General features: G+C 39.5%; 1 protein-coding gene across 1 annotated transcript; it reads right to left on the minus strand.

Annotated features, from left to right (window-relative positions):
- Positions 1-4,444: 4,444 nt before the first annotated feature.
- Positions 4,445-17,127, minus strand: tfap2b (transcription factor AP-2 beta). The gene is made up of 7 exons (XM_072362030.1): positions 16,995-17,127; positions 14,396-14,857; positions 12,955-13,009; positions 11,712-11,931; positions 11,214-11,332; positions 10,413-10,554; positions 4,445-5,610 (listed from the first exon to the last, which is right to left on the minus strand). Exons 1-7 carry the CDS (start codon positions 17,040-17,042, stop codon positions 5,319-5,321), a joined length of 1,338 nt encoding a protein of 445 aa, XP_072218131.1. The 5' UTR covers positions 17,043-17,127; the 3' UTR covers positions 4,445-5,318.
- Positions 17,128-22,803: the final 5,676 nt, after the last annotated feature.

A 22,803-nucleotide genomic window follows, 5' to 3' on the forward strand; every position in this document is an offset into this window, starting at 1 on the left:
CAATGACCTCCAGCCACTCCCAGTCAGCTCTACATATGTCACATGCTAATGACATCAAATCTGTGGCCACCCACAGACTGTGGCATACTTGAGGGCAGCAGATTGAGAAATAAAGTCCTTTCTCCTTGGAACATGAGTCTTCTTTTTCTACTATGGCATTCATTGCCACAACTTAAAGGCCATTTATTTCCCTGCAGGTCAGACAAGTCTCTGGTCACCTTTATCCACCTTCTCAAGCCATAGAGTATACACTCTAAAACGGTGAATTTACTTAGAGAACTATTTAGAATAAAATGTATTTGTACTACACAAAAATATCGTAATATTTATGATGCATATTTTTCTTCCTGTGAAATAATGAATATTTGTAGCCTCAAGGTTTCCTCTGTTAATTAATTGTGAACAACACCAAAAAGGGAAAGTAAAAGTCATTATTCTGGTGTTTGAGTTCCTCATCCAGTACATGTGAAATGTTCCAGTGGGAAACTCAAGTAGATACCCCTTTTGTTTTTGTAGGGATATGAGCCAAAAACTGAGTTGTTTGGACCAAAAACACTTTCAGAGCTTTAATCCTGATCCTATTAGTTGAGTCAGTGATGAAAACGGTAAACAGCACCATTGCTAGACTGCTCCATGTGCAGAAAGGAAACAGTACAGCATCTTTTGTCAAACATGACTGATTCACTTTCGCCTTTTGTGTGTGTGGGAGCTTTGCCTTTCATATCGATCATGCCTGTGCCAACTGTTTGTTTTGTCTTTTCATATGATGAACCCAGGGCCCTTGGTGAGGCCCCGGCGGAGCTTTGCTCCATGCTAAAGGGCTTTTTGTGAGACAGTGTCACGCTCCCTCGTTCCGGCAAGGCTTCGCGTTTCTTATTATTCATGGCTCTCTCCCCGTTTGTTGAGAAGGCCGGGATCAAACAGGCAGATTTGCCACGCCTGACACCCCTGCTGCTGCAAGTGTGTGAGTGTGTGTGTATGTGAACTCGGTTTGGACTCAGTAATGACAGGATTTGTTAAACAGTAAATTAATGAATAATGAAATATCCAGCACGCGCCTGCCTTGCCTGGAGCACAGTGCCCCAAGCAGGAATTACTCCCGACCGGCACTCGGCTGCCTGCTTGCTGGATATCCTGTGTGTGTGTGTGTATGTGTGTGTGTGTGTGTACGTTGGATAAGCATTTTTACAGCCCATTGCGTGACAAAATGCCGAGGGGCTTTGCTGATGGGGGCCTGCTCTCTCCCTTCCTGGCAAAGAGACAGACAGAAAGACAGACAGATGCAGACATAACTGCATACAGAACAGACTGTCTGACTCTCGTACTTTGCAACTATGAAATGTTCTCATTGCCTTCATAAGCTCAGTTGATGTTAATAACTAGATTACCTTCTCCTGGTCCCCTCATTAACTTAACAACCTGTGACATTTTCATAAAAATAAATTTTGCCTCTCATTATCGCCAATTCGTCAAACACAAGTGATCCATATTATATCAGGCCTCAGTAACCGTAAGGTTTTAAACACTCAGCAGCTTGAGGATTGTTCCTTGTGCGCAGGGAACCTATAAACTTTGAGATGATCACAGAATAGTCCCAAACTTTGCACAAAAGAAAATGATAGAATACCATTTTAGACTTCATGTGTGCTAGTCCAATAGTTTGAATTACAGCGCAGTTAGGGGACCTCCACAGAATTACCTACTTCAACATTTACTTTGCATCCTGACTAGAGGTTTCATCATCTTGTAATTGTTTGTACAATTATTGATAATTGTGGGCGTAGTTGAAAAATTTGTGAAACTCTCAGAGGGCTACAAATGAATTAGTGCGTTGTTATTAGAATATAGGAAGGGGGGATGGATAATGGCATTAGAAAGCTCCATTAACTTGTGTTTGCCTCGAATGATATACTTTCAGTTTACCTCTGCATTCATAATTACTTTGAAATGGAAGTTGGCAGAATTGAGTAATAGAAGATGAGTCGTTTAAGTTTACTTCAGAAATGTTATCATTGTTACCAGCACATGTCTTTAGTTTTAGATTAAATACCCTGTAACTTGCATTCATTTCTGAAACAGAATATGTTGACGACCTACGTGATGATAACTTTTCATCTGTCCTAAAATGCTCTGACAATCCAAAACCAAATTCAGTTTGCCAAAAACTGGGAGAAGTTTTCTACACATCTGTCTTCCTTTTAAAATCCCATCCCATATTAACTTTTTTATAAGTAAAAAAAAAAAATCAATTCAAGTTAACACAATTATCCAACCTTATTGGTGGAATTTCCCACCATCTTGGAAATTCTGCGTAGGCTATTAGTTATTATATTGTATTTTATTTTATATTATTCTTGGAGTGAAGCTTACAGCATTATGTTATAAATGCAAAACAATTTATTTAGAAAGTACTGAAAATCCTCAGTGTCACTCATAGACATGTAGCAGCAATGCTATGTGTTTGAGTTCTGGCTGGAACAAAGTAGTCATTTCAAAGGGTCACCCCCAGTATTGCTTTGAATGTGTATTTTGCAGTTATTAAAGTAATTAAATGTTTTTATTTGCTCACCAGTCTACTGAAGTAAACTATACAAAACTTAATTTCCTTCCAGAGATGTTTAGGATGCAGGGAAATCCTGTATAGACGGAACATAAAATCTGCAATGAAGCCAGAAACTTTGGCTCAACACTCATAACCAAATTTGTTGTTATACTCAGAGGTTAGTGGGCTCATTTTATGGAGAAATACATGTGGTCAAATAGTAACTGGGGAGTCTGGAAGTTTTATTTCATTGTCATATGAGTCAAAACTCAAATGTTCTTGTTTTTTTGTGCTGTTTTGTTGTTGAGAAAAATTAATTCTAGTTCACATTTTAGTCAATCACTTTTCAACCTTATATCATGATCTCAAACAGTGCTCTACCTGCTGCACAGGTTTGTTCAATGAAATCACTGATTTTCATTTTGTAAATATTTATTTATCATTTTAGCTGTTTCAGCTCAGAACCTTCTGTAAACAGACCTGAGGGCATCAATATTTTAGGCTATTTATTTCTATGATAAGTACTTATTTTCTCATTTCTTAAAACCTGAAAATCACTGCAATAGCACTGTATGTATTTTCAATAAAATATTTGATCCATCCCAGTTTGATTTATCTAATAGAATTATGAGCTAACATTAAAATAAACTTTAAGTTGTCTATTTTAGATTTGGTACCTTTGTTAATATTTAAATCGTCATTGTTTTCTTTTTTGTTTAAACACCATGTTTGTTGTTTTTCGGTTATATGTTCTTTTTTCCAGCCAACCTGCCGTTCTTGTGGCCACTGATGTTCAGTATCTTCCTGCCTTTGTTGAACGGGAATCGCTTGCGGACACGCGGGTGCTGAACTCTGCACCTGCGTCACGCCGCGTTCCACTCCACGGGTCACACTGAGCCCGCGGGACACTTTCTCCCGCTCTCAAGTCTCTTTCTGTCCGTCTAGCTCCCTGTTTTCTTTCCTCCCTGTTCTCATTAGCTTTCTTACTGCGGCTCTGTCTCTGCGTTTCGCTGTGCGTCTCGCGCTCACTCGTCATTAGTACACTGGCGGATCCCCACTGCAGAAACAGGCCCGCGAGGCACGATTCTGTCCCTTACCCCACCCCCGCACGTGTGTGTGTGAGAAAGAAGCCTCTACAGCCAATTATCTATCTGGAATTAGACGGTACCCATCATGGTACGCATGTATGTGCGCACGTGTATGTCCAAGCTTTGCTTTCTGGACATTTTTAAACATTGCAATGTAGCATAAAATATCACCAGAATAAGAGTAGCTCTAGCACGTTTTTAGCAATAACAGATATTCATTTCTGGGCATAAACAGTGGTGACAGACAAAACCTACAATAAATAATAATGATTGAAATAAAACCCCTTCTTTGCTAAAAAAGAAAAAAACAGAAATAAAAAAATCATTACAAGAAACACCAGAAAACATAACTTTATGTATAGTTAAACACTTCAATATTTAATTATTTTGAATGCTCCAACTCAGCCTCTTCAATTTTAGAAGTGAGGTAATTTATCTTAGAAGCCATTTGTAACAGCTGTCAGATTTCAGTTTCTTTGGAAATATGTTTTCCTTTCGGCTTCCATCTTTTACTGCAAAAAACGAGTCAAACTGAGCTACTTTTTAAAAGATGTAATTTTCATAAAGAGCAGAATTTTACTGCTGAATCAAAGTTATTAGTTTGTTTGAAGTTGCATGCTTTACTTCAGGGTTTTATTTGACCCATTTAGTAAATCTTGGTTTACTTGCAAAAACCGTTCCCATGAATCCGAATAAATAAAGATGCTATGTCTTTTAATTTGACCCATCACAGTGAAGTGAAAATGTTTTCTGTGATCATTCGGAAACTTGCCTTTCCTTTCGAACCCTCCATATTCAAACTACAGGTTTTCATTAAATTAACATGAAAGAAGTCACACTGAATGAAATTAACTGAATGCGAGTTGACCCCCAACCTTTAGTTACACTCTGCTGAGAATTTCCCTGGAGAAAAGGCGCAGGCTGCACACCTCACATAATAAAACACATGGTTTATTATCAATATGATAGAAATGAAATCACTGGACAATTAGAAGCATGTCTACCCATCATCAGCACCATGACAACAGCTCTATAAGAACAGAAAAACACTGGATGAGTCCTTTCCCCCCACCCCCCACTGGCTCACATAGGTCAAATCACAGATAAATAGGCCTACTCCAAAATAGCTGGCGCACCTATTTACACAACCATCCATTTAAATTAATATAAATAAATATTTACACACATAAATTAACACCTTCCTTCCTCTTACTTGTGTTAAATAACCAGACAAGCCTGTTTCACAAATAGAATGCTCATCACCCAATCTCCAAACCTGCAATGCTTTATCTGTGTGAAGACAAACACAAACACAAGCACACACACACTCGCTCGTTCAGGCACACAGACACAATGTTGTTTGCTGGCTGCTCGCAGCATCTCAGTCTCACAAGATGCAGGCGGGAGAGCGAAATGGATGTAGCACAGTAACCACCATGTCCTCAGGGGGATGAAAAGAACGTAACACAGATGAAAAATTCCTCTGTGCTCTCTGACACTAGCCCATGGGTGTCTTCTTCTGCGGTTTTCTCTCTACCAAGCCTTCCCTGTCCTACTCCTCTACTTCAGCCTTGTATGTGGCAGGGCAGTCGCAGTGGTGTAAAGCTAGAAGAAACGGTGTAACGCCTCTGTAAGTTGGTCTCCCTCTCAACTCAACTCTCCTTCATCACTCCCCTCCTGTGCCTGCTTCATTTCCGCTGCTTCTCCTCTTTGTCGCCGGCCTTGCTGCTAGCGTCTCCGTGTCGGTTGTTGGATGGGTTGTTGAGAAACATCTTGTCCAGTCCTTTGAGAGCCTCGGTGAGGTAGTTCTGCAGGGCGGTGAGCGCGGCGCAGATGGCAGGCGAGCCGAAGCCATGCGTGATGAAGGAAAAGTGGGAGAGACAGCTCTGGATGCCAGGGTCCAGGATGGATGTTGGTCTTGAGTTGCCCAGGGGAGTCCTGTCCTGGGCCAGCAGGTCTGTAAACTCCTTGCACAGCTGTCTGCAAGTGAGAGGAAAACAAGACATGAGGAGGGAACTCTGCCTTATTGAAGGGTTTCCCCAAAATGGCTTTTGAAAGGTTGATGCCCTGATTAACTGCCAGTTTGGTGTCATTACTTTTAATAACAAATTATTTAAACGTAGCTTCCTCGAGAATTTTATTAAAAGCAAGGCTTACACAAAATGCAGGATTCTGTAATTACAATCAGGCAGAATTGGCAACAACCTCCAGGGCTCAAGATTTCCTTCAGGGTCTGAAATATTAGTAGCCCCTAATTTGATTTAAATTTCATAAATGCATTCTTTTGGGTGGGAATATGTAATAATATGATGCTATATTATCTAAATTGGGTCCTTCACTTACTGTAACTAGTAAATCAGAGCACAATCACCCTTACTTTTTAGTACATAAATGATGTAATCCTGCTGAGCAAAGCTGTGGAAGTGCTCGCAAATCGGCTACAGGGCTGTGATCCTCACTCTGAGATACTGCTCTGGATAAAGAGTGTCTTCAGGTGACAGTGGGGGCATTTTATTGCAATGAATGTAGACATGAATGTTGTGCTTCTTGAAACCACACTGAAAACAACCTTTTTGATGAAAAACATTTTAAAAACAGGAAACACTGTTACAATCTCCGAGCATAGAAACTCTAATCTACATCTCAATTAATTTAGTTTTATAAGTTTCACTTCCTGTGTGAATATAACTCATCAGGTTGATGTTCAGTCTTATTGGAAACATTTTAAAAAGCTTCATTGGTCCACAGCACAAAATTGAGCATCTTTGAAAGTTAAAAAATGGAACATTGTAACTAGATTTTCTGGACCACAATCTCATTGTGTGCCTATGTCTTCTTTGAGAATCGTAATGTTTAAATTCTGCATTGCATGAAATTGTTACGTTTGATCAAAACTGGTAAAATTACTATATTTTCCAGACTCCAAAAATTCCAAGGAAGGAGGAGGAGGTGGATGTTGATGATATAAAACAACAAAACAAAGTTAAAGTCCCATCTGATCTAACAGCTTTTCACTTTAGGCTTAAAAAAACACATGGTTTGGCTTAAATACGAACAAACATGGTGACAGATAACAGGTTTGGATTACATCACATGAATGCCTGCTTATATAATACAACATGTTGTATAAAATCCTCTCACATTTGAACAATTTCTGTGCATTCATTAAGTTTTTGACAAACATGTCTTTTTTTTGTTGTCTTTTTGAGACTGGACTGCTACACGGCAGCATTAAAGAGCGATGTAGTATTATTCTAAGAAATTCTCCGTTATCTACCAAAGTAAATTTCTCTAAACAAATCAACACATAAATGCCACTTGATTAATTGACACACCTCTCTGAAAGTAGAACTGCTCACACAGAAAAATGTTGGCATTTGCAATAGTTTAGTGAGGGTGGTTTCAAAGTCGGGGACCGTGGGCCTCCTCTGAAACAACGCTGGGAATAAGAGGCCCTCTTAAATTTAGCTCAATGCTAACATACTCTTTCATGATTATAAAATTTCTCATAAATGCTCACCAAATAAACCAACATCAAATATTGCTGTTTGACCTATCACAATACACTACACACTTTAAAATAAGCCTGTCCAGTGGCATTAAGTGGTCATTTTGAGTCAATTGGAGATAGTTTTTTGTCTGTCTTTGTAGTCATTTTGAGTGCCTTTATGGTATTTGTTTTGTCTCTTTTCTGTCCATGTGGTCATTTTGAGTCTCTGAGGTTGTTTTGAGACTCTTTGTTGTCCATTAGACTGTCTTAGCAGCTGCTTCACATTTCATAGTGGTTATTTGGAGTCTTTTGTTGCTTGCTTTGCAACTCTTTTTGGTTGTTTTGACTCATTATAGTCACCTTCAGCGCTTTGTTGTTAATTACACAGTAGTAATTTTCCCTGTCTATGTGGCCATTTAGTCTCTTGGTGGCTGTTTTGTCTCCTAATAAAAAGTGGTAAAAATCATCCTAAAATAATGTATCAATGAACTGTCACTTTAATCAGATTTCATGCATTTAGGCTATTCAATGTTATGTACTTTTGAAAACTAATATAATATTTCTTTACTTACATTCAATGAGCCTCCCACTTTGAAAACCTTTTAGTGGGTCCAAGGCAAGAACACAAAATGAACTCTAGAAGGTAGAAGAGCCCCAAAAACATCACTAGGAGCAGTCTTCGAACTCACACTGATGAAATTCTTGCAGGTAGCTCAGCAGCTCCTGAAGGTAAAATGACTCCACCCACCTTCCCAGTAGGAGGGGGCTCTTTGAACTCACCACATAAGTACTCACTATGCTTACCCCTCAGTAACATGATGCAAGCTGATTAATTTGTGCAATGAGAAATGTAATGAAAATAAAAATGGGATCTGAAATCTTGATCATATTTGGAAAATTTCCAGATACTTTAAAGAAAATCCCTTTAAGTATCAGTGTAACTTGAGCTCTTTTTTCCACTGACATTTCCTGATAACGTTTCTCTTTTTCCCTTTTAAATATGTTCTCTACTTCAACTCTGTTGGCACACTGAGGCCACTGTCTATGAAGAATTCATACATGGCATAAGACCTTAAATGTGTTCTTATGTTTACATTGTAGGTAAGAGGCAATTTAATTCAAGCTTTTCAATTAGACTCCTTTTATATTTATATTTGTATATCTATCTATCTATCTATCTATCTATCTATCTATCTATCTATCTATCTATCTATCTATCTATCTATCTATCTATCTATCTATCTATCTATCTATCTATCTATCTATCTATCTATCTATCTATCTATCTATCTATCTATCTATCTATCTATCTATCTATCTATCTATACATATATATATCTATATATAGATATATATAATATCGTATATATATATATTCTTATATTTACAAAAGACTCATATTTCAATAATGGACAAAAAAATATGCTAGAGTAAGAAAGCTGCATTGAGGGCTCCACATTAACAGCAAATTGAGTAGCTTGTACGTAATCTCACAGATATTCGTTTTTCACTGCATATTTCATGGTATAAAGCAGTGGTAAAAGAAAATCACCTCTTCACCCCATTTTTCTTTTTACACTTCAGCAAATCATCCTCTGGTTTTAGGCCCAAATTTTATATTCAAGAGACCTCTTTTTCCCTCTCACAGATTCATACTTGCACAGCTCATGCACACACACATACACACACACACAGTGAAAGCGGCCTAAGGGCAGAGCTCCAGCAAATGAGTGACAGGCTGTGCAGGCCGAGCCCAGCTGGGGTTAGGGGAGTAGAGAGGAGAAGCCGCCACCCCGGGCTACACTCAAGGCTCTTGCTGTTGTTTTCTGACAACTTGAAACACTCCACTGCTAAATAATGAATTTCTAAGAGGCAGCACAGACGCACACTATTGGAACAGGTTTGAATCTGGGCATCAAACATCCACCACCGAACACACCATGCATACTGTTTCACACATACACGAGCAGATGGTTTATTCAGCGCAGGCCAGCAGACAGCACTGTTTATGCAAGCTAAAAATACAAGCTTCCTGAAGGGATCGGTTGATTTACAGCCTTTACATCTGGAGAACTCAGATTTGGGAGAACAAATGTCCATGACCTGGTGGCTTATTATTCATTTAAAGAAAAAAAGCAACTCAATATTCATCCAAATAATATATCTATATACACCTACTTTCTGCTGTTCTGCATTCTTATTCTGTTGTTGAAGGTAATCAAAACATGTCAGATTCAATTTCACAGTTTAATAACCACATGAGCAACTTTAGAGGAAGTACCAATAAAATGGATTTTTCTGAGACCAGACGCTAAGGTCAGTCACACTATAAAACTTTGCTCTGTTTGGTATTCCACAGAAAATAAGAATTATCAGTGCAGCTAAAGCTACTTGTAAGGAGGATCATTTCTGCTGCTGGATAAATTTTGATGGGATCACCTTGCATTCACCCATCATATTTTGGCACCTAAAAAAATCCTATTACAATCAAAATAAGAAAACTGCTGGTTTTGTCTCTAGATTGTCAGAAGATCGAGGGTTTGTATATAGAATTCTATTAATTTCTTAAAAGGCTTGAATTGAATTTAACTGCTATAATTTTTCTGAGTGGCAATTTTTGCATGAGCCATTTCATTACTGGTTTGATCCATACTGAGTTTAATGGGTTTTATTAAGTAAATCCCACTTTCCTCTCCAAATGTCAAAGCCAAGCATGTTCACTGTGGCATAGTGGACTGTGTATGATGTAGAGTAAAGCTTTAAGAAAAGGTTTGCACCCGCTGGGGGTTAGGGGCCAGGGAGACTTCAGAAAAATGAGAGTGAGCTTAATTCACAATAATTCAATTCATCCAAAATGAACCCATTTGCACAAGATGAATGCTCAATATGTAATTCACCCTGTATTTGTAAATGTCATGTAAATTAAAACCAAAGGGCACAATGGAACTACAAAAAAACTGTTGCATCAGACCAGTCTGAATTGGAAACATCTGTTTTTTTTCTCTTTGTTGGGATTTGTCTTTCTTTCTTGAAATTTAACTCATCGCTTTTTTCTTTTCTTTTCTTTTTTTTTTTTGCACTCCCAAGTTAGTTAGAGACCCTGTCTTTAATTTCCCCTATGTTGAGCTAAATTACCTAATATAATCTATTTTATGATTCAGCTATAAAGAACGTCTTAAAATCCTATGGCCATGCAAGTCTTCCAGTGTAGTCTCTGGATTTTCTACAAGACAAAACGCCACGTAAAGGTTACAAGGGAGCAGGGTCAAATGAAATGGTTTATGAAACTCACTTTGTGGCCAGCAGCATGTTTTTCCGCGTGTGCAGTTCGTTGGGGTCCGCGTGCTGCCGGTTGAGGTACTCACTCACGGCTTTGGTGGGAAATTCCGTCTCGCAGATGTAACCGAAATCCCGGGCCAAGTGGACCGCTTCACCTGGAGAATTTGCACATATGATATACACAAAACGGTAAGCTAAAGCAGATGCGAATATCTGACTCAGGAGCCGATTGTGTTTTCGTGTTTTATTTTTCAGTCTCATTGCGGACAACACTCACCAATTATAGAAAGCGTACACCTGAAATTTAGACATCTATTCCAACTGTCACTCCACATGCTCTGATGACATACTTAAAGTACAGTTTTCTGTCCTGGGGCATTATTTTAGGATAATCAGGACACTAGATTTCAAAGGCTGAAATTTTAGCCAAGATTAGGCTGTCAAAGTTTTGGCAGACAAGATGATGGACACAATTTTCATAACCTTTCATTTGATTAAGTTAATGGAGCAACTCCAGCACATTCCTCCAACTTACATGATAATTGATCACTTTCATGGCTGCGGTATGTCATAAATACAGGGACATTCCCAAGCCGACAAATTCATGGTCTTTGCAGACCTTGATTCTGGTCGTGCCTAATTAATCTCAAGCTCAACTTTTAAATAATAGTGTCCTGAAATACAAAGTCTTTTACTTTCTCTGTTCTTTAAGAATATCATTAAGTTTCACTCAATGGCTGTTGATACAACAGTTGTAGATATCTAAGAGGAAGAAGAATGGTATTTATTTAATTAGAATAACAGCATTAGTCACCTTCTACAAGAGAGGTTAGTAATGTGACATTGGCAGCTTTGCGTCTCCCAGCAGGTAGATTCAGTCCAATCTTCTCCAGTTTTTCTCGCAGACATTTCCCACCGTTTTTAGACTTTGCTCTGTAGGAAAAACGGAAACTGAATTGGGATAATTTATAGACTAAAGTTGCTTACCATAGTATATGATAGAGACTGGGATATAAGATTTAATATCAGTGGACACTGTGTGTATTTATGTATATTTGGGGGAATGAAAGTGAAGTTTGGACATAAGTGATATCGTGTCAGCCATTAACTTGCGCTCAAATTTGCCTCCAGAGATTTAGCTGATAATAAATTGAATCGAGGCAGCAAATTGCACATAAGCACACTCCTTCTCATACAGCTGGTGTAATTAACAGCTATCCCCACATATTAAATGAGCCACAAGGTTTCCTTTTTGAAGGTTATTCCTGACCAACAGAGTGTGCGTCAACAAACGTTGAGACTGCAATCCTACCTTCTCAAAACTCCCCCCAACAAGGAGGCGTTGAGGCACTCAGGTGGGGACAGTCTCCTCTGCACCTCCCCTACGGTCACTTTATACTTGGAGGTGGAGCTGAGGAGAGACAGGCGGCCCGGCACAGAGCAGAACACCTCGTTTATATTCACAGTCACTCCACCCATCAGGCCGTCCTTACCGAGCATCAGGGAGCCCATGTTCTTGGGTGGCATGGGGACTGAAAGAGGAAGGTTTGGGGCAATCATAAGTTGAGTATACATCTTAAATAACACATTTCAACATGCATTACTTGGGACAGCTTCTTCTTCCTGCTTAGAAGTTTTAAACGTCTTATTCTCCTCCGTGTCTGAGGCCATGGGAGCTCAGAGGGCGGCCCTGGTCTAATGAAGCGCCCACGTGCCGGGCATTTGCTGTTATTTAATGTCGCGAGACATTCTCATTATAGTGTTATCGATTGCTGATTGGCTCACATTCTCAAATCGCATTAACCACCTCCCCGTCTTCTCTCCACGGCCGGTTTAGCTCCCACCAGCAGCACTGGATGCTCCTCCATCCCCGAGTGTTAATGCTCGCGTTAATGGCGTAAAAAGAAGCAGCCATCCGTCCAGCCATCCTCGTGGATGCGTGAGTAGGGGCCGGCAAGAGGGGTTTTTGATGGCTCCACGGGGGATAATGCCGCAGATTAGCTCTAAACGAGCTCACGAGATCTCCGTGAGCGGTGCCATTTATTACATCAGCGGCTTAAATGCCCCGCGGGGAGCTCAGTCACTCAACATCCCGTAACTAAATCACCACACATCATCAGAGCGGCAGCATGGCAGCCTGTCAGGAACACACTGCCTGCCAGTCAATATACTGGGGTCGTTAACTGGGCTTCAGACTCCTCATCCTGTACTCCAAAACTGGGCTTCAGACTCCTCACCCTGTACCCCGAAACTGGGGAGGTCTGTCTACGTGGACCGGCAACTGGCTCTATTCGGATCAAATGGGACACACTTTACCCCCTCTACATACATAATTTGTCCAGTAACAAATCCTAAGATAATAAACCAAATTATATATAGATCAAAGGCGAAGGTGTGGATTCTTGACAAGAGAACTTCTCCTTTTCCAAACCAAAAAAACCTGATGATTTTAATACGAAAATAATATCTTATTATATTGGTAAACTGTGGGGCTACTGGCAACACTGCTCCGTGAACAAAAAAGTGTGTGTGTGTGACACTGAGAGAGTGTGTACCTTTCTTAATTACTGATTGATCCAGTATGTTCGTTCCGTTGGTGTCTTCAATCGTCTGTTAGAACCAAGAGAAATGCAAATCATCACAGTCTGCTTCATGCCAAATTAGACACACTTTTATGTAACACACATACTGTAAGAAACGTTAGTGTTTGAGTGAGAAACAAAGAAATGAATGAGAATTCAGCAGCACAAATAAAAAAAGAATGTACAGAATAAATGTCAGGTCTCAAAACGTAGGAAGAAAATAGGTGTTTGATCAGTTTGTTTCAAGACATATTTAGTTTACAACGCAGTGAGTTGATTCAACGTGATGTTGTAGATGAAATTATTCCCACTGTTTTAAAGCCTCACTCATCAATGTCAGTCATCATTTAGACAAGTAAGTTGTTAAATAGACATGGTGTTTTCATTTGTGTTTCACATTCAAAAGGGGAAAAAGCCTGAAAACGAATTTATCTGAGGTTAATAAACGCCTCACACGTGCACAGAAAGCCAGAAATGAGAATCTACGGTGGGGGTTAAATGACAAACAATTCATGATGGTTGTGGCCTGGGGCGAAACGAGAGGAAGATGAAATCCTATACAGCTGGGCGTGCTTTGTAGGTTTAAGACCTTAGCAGAAAAACGATAATGGGGTAATAAAGAATAGATAAAATAAACACAAAATAAAAAGTTATAATGGAAATAATTTCATAATGATATGGATAACCTATATGTATACACATACACATTCATTCATAACGTGGATCACGACTGGTTAGAAAATAAACTAAATCATTCTTCTTAAATTTTAAGTTATTAGTACGCGCATCACCGCCAGGAGACCTTTATGCCTTTAAATCAATTTAATGTATTAATCATTAGATGAGTGAGGTTGATGAGTTTACACCAAATTCACGCGAGGTGGTTTGAGCTTCATGCACTAATGCGTGAAGCTAATCCTGTGCCATGTATCAGCACATTTTCATTCAGAAAGACGAAGACAGTTCGTTTAGCTGTGGGCCATTTGAGTTCAGGCTACAGCTGTGAGAGTTCAGCCCTGAGGGAGCTGCTCTGAGTTCACTGACCTTACCTCCGAAAGGCACGAGAAACACGCAGATACGATGAAGCTGACATTACCAATCCGTCTTTTCCAGTGAAGATTTATTTTCGTTCAATTCATGTACGTAGCAAATTATATATATATATATATTTGTTGTTTTAGTAAATTTTAGTTAAAATATATATTTACAAGTCTATCGTGAAAAGTATGGTGAAATCACAATAACCATTATTATAACGTTCCTATGATATCGATGCGATTTCGGCAGCTGAACATTGCTCTTTTCTCAAATATATTGAAAAAATATTTTTGATTATATATATCAGAGTTATGCTAGAAAAAAGACATTCAATGAACTTAACACCTGGAATTCTCAGCTGTGACCTTTCACTTACTTGAACATCCTCCATCCCGTGCAGCCCGTGCAGCAGTCCGTCTCCCATACCGGGCTCCAGTCCCGGATGAGCGGAGTGCAGCAGCACATCAGGCCGCCGCACACCACCGTAGTCCCGCCGCGGGTCCAGTCCGGATAGCTGAGGCAGTGAGGCCCGAGGCTGAGCCAGAAGAGCGGAGCTGTCCATCCGGTCCCCGCTAGCATCCTGCCGTTGGCGCGCACCCCATGCGCCCTGCTGGCTCTGGTGCAGGGAGTTCAGGGAGTATGGGTCGCTTACGTGGGAGTACGGATCCTGACTCTGGTAGTGAGCGAGCGGCTGGTACGGCGGAGGAAAGTATGGCGGCTGGAAGTCCGAGGAAGGCGCGTGAGACAGTGGTGGGGCGCTGGAATAGGGTCCCGCATGCGACACCGAGCCCAGTTGGGACAGGCGAGAGCTGTGGCTCGAGACGCCGTCATGCCGGTCCTTAAACGTGAACAGAAAAGAACAGAATTGATCAACTACTGCAAAAATGGAACAACAATTTAACCAAATGAAATCACCAAGAGGCCCAGGATCTTCAGGAATTTATTCTATTGCTTCTGGTGATGTAGCCAAAGGAGCACTGAAACACCTGGACAAAAATACATAAAGTCTGATGGAAAAACATTTCAGCCTGATTCAAACTGTTTCACAACTAAAACCTCCCCGCAATATACCTGAAAACCCCGTTTCAGCAAATGAATTCTGAAATCCACACTCAGGGAAGGGAAACTCACCGCAGTGGAGTAGGAATGAACTAACATCTGTAAATCTGCTGGTATCACGAGCGGGCTCAAGGAAGGATAGCAGGCTAGAACAGAAGGTGTTGGGCCGAGACAGACAAACTCAGTCCAGGTCAAAGCAGCGCTTTTATATCTGCAGGCAAGCCTAGTCTACAAGTCCATACAGAACCTTTCTCCGCCCGGAGCTGCCTCCGCTCTGAGTGTGAGCACCGAGCTCCCGCCTCTACCCCCGGTGTACGGTGTAATTGTTATTCATGACTGAGACTTACAGGAATATTAATGTGCGCGAGGCAGGGGACTGGCGACACATGGAGCGTGAAGCCGTTCGCGCAACCGTGAGTGACGTTTAAATTCCGTGGAGAGTCGAAACGACGCGCGAACAGCAGGAGACAGAAAGAGGACTCTCTCTAGTAGGAGAAAGCGAACAAGGTCCACATCCACGAGGAGTTCCCCCGTAACCGAAAAGGCGCTATGGAGGCCTTGAATGGCACATCTGGCGCAGAAATGCGCACTCACTTGTCTACGGAGACAGTTCGTGCGCAAATCATCTGTGCAAACAGATTTCGACGTTAAAACAGTTGACAACATAAACAGGCTACTGTCAAGCTTACAGAGTCGACTGTCACACTAATATGCTGCCACCTGGGTCAGAGGCGTTTTATCCATCGTGTGTCCTTAGCCTCTAAGCCAATTCAAGATTTAACATAATGCAGTTTATTTTTCTTAATTCAGTCTACACCAAGAATTCGTCCTAAACTAAACACACACGCCTAAATATTCAAAGTTATGTTGCAGCTGCCTTTTTGTCTGTGTTGTAAAACAGATTCAGACCCTACAGGGCGCATAAAGGGCTCGTGTGAAGGATGTCACGAGTCTGAAGAGGCGATTAAACTTTATATTGTTGGCTATACAGGCCCTCTGTGCCCTCTTGGATGACTTGTTTAACAACATTACAGCATCCCCTCCCTCGCGCCGTGGGAGAAAAGCCATGTGCGGCACGAGACAAGGGCATCCCAGCGGGATGAGCCAGCCGAGGGGCCTCGCGAGCTGCCCCGCGAGCTGCCCTTTCTTCGTGTGCTTTGTGCTCGAGCCCATTCAAAGCCAGCCGGGGCAGCATTTCGCCCTTGCGTGCTGCGTAATTTTTCATTCGTTCTACTTCTCCCTGGCCGTTTTTTAAAATTATTGTTCTGGGAGCAAAGCCAAATCATTATCATACTTCACACACATCATCAACCTGCTTTTTCTACTGAACATTCCTTCAAGTTCTTTCCTATTGCTGGAATTTTAAAAGCTAAAATGAAGCCGTTTTTTTTGTTTTGTTTTTCGACGCTTCTGTTAAGACTCATAATCTGGAGAAGCGCTACATATTATAAGGCGACTTTAAAATGTCCCTAAACCTTTCATTTGCTCAAATATTTTAGAAGTGAGGTCTTTATACATTTCTAACAAAAAAACTTTGTATCATACAAAAATATTGCTACTACATTTCTAAAAAAAATGTGAAAAAAAACGTATTATTTTCTCTATAAAACGATAAATGTGTTGTCTACCTAATCCTATGAATTTAAAACTGTTTGAAGCTGTAACATAGCCTCAAACATAAAACAACGTGAGCATTTAGAAAATATTGAGCGCATTTCCCCCCTAAAACAAAACCCTTGTGCCACATTGTCCACCAATTAATATTCACAGTTACAGCATTAAAATACCACGCAGGCCTACAGCCTCATGGAACACACCTCATTTAACAATGTCTCGCAATTTATCTCCCAAACCATGCCTAATAAGTCTATTAAATCTATTTCCCCAAGTCACAAACAGCTGGGCGGTAACTTTACCTCATAAATATCTTCATACTTGACATTCTCAACTAGTTTCCACAGCATGGTCGCTTCTCCGGTGTCTGTAAACCGAATGCAGCCAAGTGAGGAAGGGATGTCTCAACTCTCTTTCTCTCTCCTCCCTCCCCTGTCTCCCTCCGCCCTCTGTAATTTCAGGCAGGCAGGCTTTGTGAATGGGGAACCCCTGGAAGGACTCCTCTGCTCTGAAGAAGAGCTACAGGGCGGGTTGACTGCAGCATGCTGCCTCTTGTATCAGCAGGGTGAGCAACAAATAAGTGCAGAGGATGCATTTTTTATTTATCATGTATCTCTGCAAACTAGTTACCGATGAAAAAAAGGAAACACATCTAGCTACCAAAACCTGTTTAAATTGAATAAATCCTGACCTAGAAAACACAAAATCTTACAACATTTTATTCTCTTATAATGGGCCTTTATCTTATAATGCCAGATATTTTTGGGTAACTAAGTGAAGAAAATGAAAACGATTGAAATTATTCTAAAACTATTACCCCTATAATAGTATTTAGACATTTAATACCTTTCTGGATTCACATGGGCAGATACACATAGGCAGAATGTAATTCTCACATTTTTTTCCCATTAAAACATGAGAAATTCTTGACACATACATATAAAACTTCATATCTGTAATAAAGTCTGCTTTGTAGCAATGAGTTTACATGCTGTACTCTGGATATGGTTTCATTCTTGGCATATCCTGATCATCTCTGACACGTATAAACATCTTCCTCTGCGTTTTAGACATAGTAGCCGAGTTGGTGAGACAAGATAGAGCTGCACAAACACACAATCAGAAACCTGGTTACACTGATGAGATTAAAGTAGTAACAAGGTTTTTCATGTTCTATTTAAAGAATACGATCCAAAACGGGTAAGATGCAAAACTCAAGATTCTAATCTGCATGTAGACACACTCGCTGCTGATGATCTGGTGCAATGCAGTGAGACAAGTTATATTAACGGCCTTTTAGCACTGCCTCTGGAGCACCTGAAGGTTTTCTTAAAGATTTGCAGCATTTGAAACTGACCATAATTTTCATTCTAGAATCATTTTACTCTTTTAGAGCTTTAAAAAATAAAATATGGGTACTTTATTTTCTGCACACAAACAGATATGTGATGTCAATACACCAAATCATGTTAGTTCAAGCTTCCAGAGCACCTTTAAAGCTCTAAGTACATCCCCTTGTATAAATAAGGTCTTGTTGACTGTGAAGACTGTGATTTGCATCATTCTGATGTGCAGAAAACTCTTCGGTGACCACCTTTCACTTCTCTTTTCAGGCTTTTTCTTTAATTTTGCTCTCATATCTTCATTTGCTTACACTCCATATATGTCCATATAGACTAGACACTTGTATTTGTGTGTCTTAAGTAACAACTGGTGCTTCCCAAATAGACTACAAAACTAAATTTTGCAGTATAACAAAAGCTGAATCTGTGTTTTAATATTCTGGCTGAGCAGGTCAACACAGGACATGGAGCAGGGATTGAATATCACATTGCATTACATCAATTTCAGATGCTTTTATTATTAACAAGTTCAATTTTAGGAACATCGTTAGAGATCTTGTCCAAGGATGCTTTGACGCAAGAAGTGGAAAAGTTGGGAAATCGGCAATAGGCAACCTACCAATTAAAGGACAGTGCAACAGTTTTGCAGCAGTAAAGTTGATCATTTATTGTCCTGTTATTCTAATCAGCAGAAGAATGTAGACTTGTAGTGTTACAGTACAAGCTGTTTGGTATTCTGTAGAAACTGGACCAATATGCACAAACAAAGCACCTTTGACACAAACACAAGAAAAAAAATAAGACCAGAATAATGACAAATGCATAGTTATGCTCATGTTATACATTCTGATCACATGTGGAATTTGCATGCACAGGTTATATTGAATGTGAAGGAAGACTATTAACAGTTTTATAAATTATCACATGTTGATAAATTATGTTTCTGACAAGAAGATTTCAAAGCCTATAAAATTAAACTATTAATCATATCAGTTTTTACTAGAATACAAGCCTTTCTTAGACACATTTGATCCTAAGTATTCATCCTGCAGGATATTACACTATGGGAAAAATGTCAGACGTTTATGTTGACTTGTAGATGAAAGCTGTTAAACGGAACATCACCTTGTTATTAAATCATTATACATTAAATAAGTGATATTGAATAGTCCTCCTGTCCTGTTGCATGTCAAATGATAACATAAAGAGATATGGGCGAATACTGTGTGCCGAGTGTTATGGAACAAACCATGTGTCCTTGTAAAGATTGTTCTAGTCTAGCTCTGTTTAAAGCACTGCTGTGATCTTTACGAATAAAGCAGGACTGTAAAACAAAATATATCAGCTGGAGAACAACATTTTTTCCAATTTTTGTTTGTTTTTAATACATTGTTTTGTAGTGGTTTCCTCTTTCTTCTATACTTCTTCTACACATATCAAGTGTTTTTGGTTGAGCAGCATAAGTACACAGGCAATATGAATTTGACAACTTTCAAATTGATTGATAACATCCTCTACTGCCTGAGGTTTTGCCCAACCGTGTGTAAATAGCTCCCTCTAGTGTCATTGGACCATACGTGCAATCATAAATGAGAATTTTCTGATTTGTATTTCTGTATTGGCTGAATTACTCTATTATCAAGTTGACCTGAAACATCGGAGATAAAATCTTATGTTCTTCTTTTTAACTAATTAGGGACAATTTTGCTAAATGTGTGTAGGAGGAAATATGTGAATTTGTGTGTCAGTACTTGACATTTCTATACTGAAACACGCTCTTAGCTTTCTTAAAATGTAAATTCAGTTCTTATAAAGACTATAGATGCATCCCTTACAACTGAAACTGATCAAGATCTTACCAATCTTGTCTGCGTTTGTACACTGAGTATATATTTTCTGTGACAGGGTTGTAAACTCCTTTGATGTTTGATAAAAATAAATAAACTGACACTGAGGATACCAGACATGAATGTTTAAGGAGCACGGCTGTTCCCATGTTCTGTGCTGTGACCTCCTGCCAAAGATCCACCCATCCTCTTCTCTCTGTGTGAGACACACAGACATGCCCATACTTTCAGTATACAAATGCAAACACACACATGGCAGGACATATGACTGTCAGCAGTAGCAGATGTCCCGACAGTCTGGAAGTCTTGAGGCATCGTTGTGGTACTTGTCCTGCAGGGTTTTGACACATGATGTATCAGCATACATTACACACATGCCACACTCTAATATTGCTCTATCTGGCTCTCGACTTTGCAGCCATCTACAAATGAGTCACAGATTTGCTTTCTTTGGCATTTTAGCGTCATGGTTAGCTTCATTAGCAGAGATTCCAATTTCGTAACCTTTAAATTTTCTTAGAATCACTGTGAAATATATGTCCCATCTGTATTTATGTATGCGATTACACAAGTTCACTCCAAACATCTACCCAGTGCATCACACTTGAGGTCATTATTGTCTGGGGAAAAGCAGCATAATGAAGAAGTTGGGTGAATTCTTATTATTTAGTTATGATTGAAAATAGAAGGAATAGACAGCAATAAATTGATTGAGTGTGAAGCATTTAAAACCAAACGGCAGTAGCTTTCTTTGGAAAACATATATTTCATCCTCGTGATGTGCTAACAACACTTTTGATACTTTTAAAAAGGTATGGCGAGACTATGAAGCAGTCTGATGTACAAAAACAGGTACAATTACATTTTATTTTGTGTTTCAGAGGCATAACATTGATTATTCACTTAGCACAACAATTCATTTATTATTTATTTATTTATTTATTCATTTAAATTTATTGTTTATGAACAATTCTTTCCCAACATAACCTGATGTGAAAGTTGTCGTCTCAGCCCCACATAATGCAAATCTACAGCTGCAGTTTAACTATTGGCCACCAGGATACACTAGAACCCCACAGAAAGAAGCCGATTAAAGGTATGCCTGAGCTCAGCCTCGAGCTCCACAAAACCTGTCAGTGTGGAAATAATGACTCTGAAAGAGTTGACAATCTATACCTCAGTATTGTTAGATTGATTGCTCCTAACATAATTTTTTATTTAGTTTGGTCTGAAATGCAGATGAGAATAATGTCCTGATATTATTAGACACGCTCGAAAATGGTCATTTAAACATTAGAAAAACATGACTTTAAGTCGTATGTACTGGCAGTTCTAATGTTTGAATTTATATGCACTTGCACAACTCCCAAATAAACCAAAGAGGCAGTAGCTGATCATCATTTATCTGAGAACGGAGTGTTCTGCCATCTCTTTGTTGTCTTGCAGTTTAAATGAATTGCAGTGGCTCTTGGGATGCGGATGGTGTGTATTTGTGCATGAGATGACAGCGTGTGACAAGGACAGTTTAGATGGCAGGAGAAAAGAAAAGGCCTTGAAGGTTCCTGGGACTGAATGGGATCAGGACAGAGGAGGAAGAGGTTTTAGCAGAGAAGCAGGGGAAGATGAGGGGGATGAGAAGGAGCAGAAGGAGGAGGGAGGTTATAGCTTCAGAGGAGAAAGACTGGAGAGATGGGGCTTAGAAGTTAGCAGAGTTTGGTATTCGTGACTGTGGGGCTCAGCCAGCAGGAGTTACAGTCCCACTGAGACCTCAGACTGTTTAATTCACCTCTATATAAATGGCAGTGTTCTTGCATGCATTTCGAAGTTAAAGATGTGTATTTCAATGTTTTTTTCTGCATGTTAAACCCTCCTGAATGTAAAGTAACAGGACTACTTTGAAATGATAAAATAAGTGGATTTAATCACCATATAAACAATAGAACAGACTGAAGACTTAAAGAAAAAAATAATGAAGGTGAAAATATGTGCTGATGCCTAACATGGTGATAACAGAACATTGCATTGTAATGCGATCAATAGTCTGTGTGAATAATGCATCGGCTGCCCCATCACATTATGCATTTCTCTTGTCAAAGTTGTGATTCATTCACGTCCGTTTGTCAATTTACACAAACTCAAGCAGAGGCAATGTATTGATTTCATTCTCCAGCTAATTTTGATCAAACTGTTTATTATTCTGATGTGGGGTCAGCTGGGATGTTACACATTATATGTTTATCACACCAATAATAACAAAGAAAAGTGTTAATAAGTCACATCGTCTGAGTGTATGTTTGTGTACATATAACTGTGTGGGTGGGTTTGTACAGTACACATGTTTTTGCTCATTTGTTGATGCTCATACCCTCCAGTGAGATGCAGCAAGCGTCAAAGAGCCAATTTAGAGAGCTGCTTTGCTTCATACACGTCAGTCTGTTACATCTTCACATACAGAGTTTCATTATATATCTGCGTGATACTTCCAAATCAGCCACTCATATGATTGATGTTCCTTCCCAAAATAACTCTCTCAAAACAAAACACTGGCATCTGTGCGTATATGCAGCTCATCTAATGCCAGAAAATATTGTGAATTAAATTTCACTTGTCATTTAAACTCTCATGAACTTGTTTAACCCCTAAAGTGGCCAAATACTGTCGAGTGTAAACCCAGGCTGTGTGAATGTCAGGAAGTGTGTGTTATCTCCAACACAATAAATTCAATTGTTTGACATAATATCTGAGAAGCCACTGAAGAAATGAACAAAATTGCTGAGGTTTGTTTATTTTTTATTTGAAGGCATGATTTATACTGCTTGTGATTGAATCTTAATTTTGCTTAAAAAACACTGTGGAAATATGATTTACAAAGAGGCAGCTGTCAGGAAACATGATTTAGTTTCTAAATCAATTAACCACAA

The sequence above is a fragment of the Leuresthes tenuis genome, unplaced genomic scaffold (assembly GCF_036924035.1).
Source record: "Leuresthes tenuis unplaced genomic scaffold, fLeuTen1.0.hap1 SCAF_13, whole genome shotgun sequence".
In the NCBI taxonomy this organism is placed as follows: Eukaryota; Metazoa; Chordata; class Actinopteri; order Atheriniformes; family Atherinopsidae; genus Leuresthes; species Leuresthes tenuis.

Excerpts from the sequence above, each read along its gene's own strand:
- tfap2b (XM_072362030.1), bottom strand. The coding sequence starts at position 17,042 with ATGCTGTGGAAACTAGTTGAGAATGTCAAGTATGAAGATATTTATGAG. Across the intron at positions 14,858-16,994 it reads AGTATGAAGATATTTATGAG|GACCGGCATGACGGCGTCTC; the intron begins GTAAAGTTACCG and ends TTCACGTTTAAG. Across the intron at positions 11,932-12,954 it reads TCAATCAGTAATTAAGAAAG|TCCCCATGCCACCCAAGAAC; the intron begins GTACACACTCTC and ends TTCCTCTTTCAG.